The sequence below is a fragment of the Populus nigra genome, chromosome 10 (assembly GCF_951802175.1).
Source record: "Populus nigra chromosome 10, ddPopNigr1.1, whole genome shotgun sequence".
Classification (NCBI taxonomy): Eukaryota; Viridiplantae; Streptophyta; class Magnoliopsida; order Malpighiales; family Salicaceae; genus Populus; species Populus nigra.
This window is the reverse complement of record NC_084861.1, coordinates 9362405-9364846: the sequence shown is the minus strand read 5'-3', so window position 1 is coordinate 9364846 and position 2442 is coordinate 9362405. Positions and strand designations below refer to the sequence as shown.

Sequence of the window (2442 nt, the reverse complement as noted above, 5' to 3'; positions counted from 1 at the left end):
TCTCTAGTAAGAATCGCCTCCGTAAAGGAGTGGCGATTGCCTCCGTAACAGGAGTGGCAATCTTCAATGATTTTCCTCACCTTTTAACCTCTGTCAACTGTGATAGCATGGATTTTTAAAAGTGATATATTTTCATACTGTGAAATGAATAACACATGTGGCCTGTCATAGATTGGGACATGATAAAAGATATTGCATTATTACTCTATCCTAGAAATCCTAAATTGCTTGAAACCACAAAAAATAAAAATAAATAAAAAATGATTCTCTATTCTGTCTCCAGATTTTGCTTTTGACGATCAGGGCGGGGTGGGCCCGTGGGGGAAGAGGTAGAGGACAGGGTGAGGCTTGAAGACGACTGGTAGTGTATATAGAAAGTGAGGAGGAGAGGAGACCTGAAGGGTCACAGAACAGTAGCCAGATGGAAAATTGAAAGTGTCAACTCATGCGTGCAAAGAGCCCAGAAACAAAAAAGAAAACCTCACAACTTGCTCGAGTCAAAGATTTCACTCATGAAAATGCTTACCTCAATCTCTCCGAACATTCCACGCATGGATAGAACTGATCCAAACCAGTAACGCCCGCACATCATTCCCAACTCCACATCACGCTCTTGACCTCGAAAATGGTTCCCGAAAACCCTCGCTCACATCCACGTAACATCACCTTCCAAATAAACCCAAGATAATCTGTAGAAATTCATGAAGGAAACCCAAGTATACTAATCGTCTGGAACAAAAAACCTATACTAAAACTAAATACAAAAGCAATCTCCCATAATGCCCCTCCAACGCCCCAATTTATTGAGACTATTGAACTGCTTCTCTGCTGCTAGCACTCTGTTAATCTTACTACCCTTTCTTCTTCCTTGTATTTTCTTTGGCTTCGTTTTCATTATATTTCTTTTCGTTTTAATTTTACCATTCTTGTGTAGCTTTATATCCTCTTGCCTCATCTTTAAGGTTGTATCTCTAGAAATGAAGCATATCCCATTTTTTGGGACGAAATTTGGAACCACTAGGTCCAGGACTGTTGGAGGAGACTCAAAGTATTACAAGATTGCTGATCACGAAAAGGTCGATGATCTGGGCCTCAAAGATAAGGAAGGTAGCTTTATGGTAGACCCTAGTTTGGAGCTTCCATCTTTCGATGAATCTGAAGAGGAGAAACACAAAAAACGAGAAGATGATCCTGAGGTGGATGGAAGAGAGAACCTGTGCAAGTATGAGGAGGACTCTTGGCAAATTCTGGTACCAAAATCTTGTACCAAAAAGGAAGAACATAAGACGGTATGCATTTATTAGTTAATTGAATTTTCAAATTTGAAGGTCAATAATAAAATCTCTTCGTAATTAAGGTGAAAAATGGAACAAATAAGAAAAGACATATACACAGTAAACAACTAGTAAGAAATAATATGTTTTTTAAACTAGCTTGCGCTGCCAATTCATTTACTATATGTGCCCTTTTTTCATGTTCATTTTTGCAGTTTTTTGAACTCCTGTCCTTTTGGAGAAAGAAAGAGAAGGAGAGATATAGAAGATATTTGAATTAAATTTGGTAAATCTCAGCTCTCAGGAATCGACAGCTCCCCCTGTTACTAATTTGATGATGTTGATGAATGACAGTGCAAGATTTCTCAAAATTGTAGACCTGTTGGTGTCTTTGGACCCCTAACTTGCAGTAACAAGAAAAAGAAAACAGGGGAATTTTTAAACTGATACACAAGATTTGAATAGCAAAGACTAGTACGATACCAGGATTTGATTTCAAGACATCATTTTCTCGGTTGATAAAGGGCGTAATGTGAAATGATTATTTCTTCTCTCAAGAAGGCACTGCCTGCCATGGCAAAGTGTTGGATCGCATAGGATCAAGAGAACTTTGAAGGGTGTCGACAACATTCTGTGCTCTAGCTAAAGAAAGATGGAAGATGTTGGATGCCTGGCAGACAGCATAAAAAAGGAGTTAAGCTTTGAGTCTGAACGAGGCCATTTGTTTTGGTTTCTTTGCAATCAGGCCCCTTTTCTCAATATATACAATGTTTTGCTACTCAAGGATTAAGCTGTCCGACAAATAACACCTTCCTTAGCTTTATCCATGCCTTGGTTGGTATCGGGGATTTTGTGCCGTTGATTATTTGCTTTAATTAAACCAAGTCGGTAAATTTATCAATCCCCATTAACATATTCAAATGGAGTCCCTTCTCCCTTGTATATGTACTTATCTTGTTCATCTCAATTACCTCTTCAGCGATTCAAGTGTCGTTCTGTTGCCTGTAAATGTGGTCAGATTTGAGATAAGCAACCGGATTTAGGAATTTGAAACGTGAACTCCATACCATCTGAAAATGGAATTGATTTTATATTTAACAGATAGCCATGCCTACTAGGAAAATATATACAGAATCCTCTTTCTTTCTTTTTTCAAGGAAAAAAAACC

General features: G+C 38.3%; 1 protein-coding gene across 1 annotated transcript; it reads left to right on the top strand.

The window, feature by feature from the left end:
- The first annotated feature begins 239 nt into the window (after positions 1 to 239).
- LOC133705131 (uncharacterized) lies at positions 240 to 2175 on the top strand. The gene is made up of 2 exons (XM_062130243.1): positions 240 to 1289; positions 1490 to 2175. Exons 1-2 carry the CDS (start codon positions 780 to 782, stop codon positions 1553 to 1555), a joined length of 576 nt encoding a protein of 191 aa, XP_061986227.1. The 5' UTR covers positions 240 to 779; the 3' UTR covers positions 1556 to 2175.
- Positions 2176 to 2442: the final 267 nt, after the last annotated feature.

Bases quoted from the DNA above. Each gene is read 5' to 3' on its own strand.
- LOC133705131 (XM_062130243.1), top strand. From the start codon at position 780: ATGCCCCTCCAACGCCCCAATTTATTGAGACTATTGAACTGCTTCTCT. The intron at 1,290-1,489 runs GTATGCATTTAT...TCATTTTTGCAG, and splicing joins AAAAGGAAGAACATAAGACG to TTTTTTGAACTCCTGTCCTT.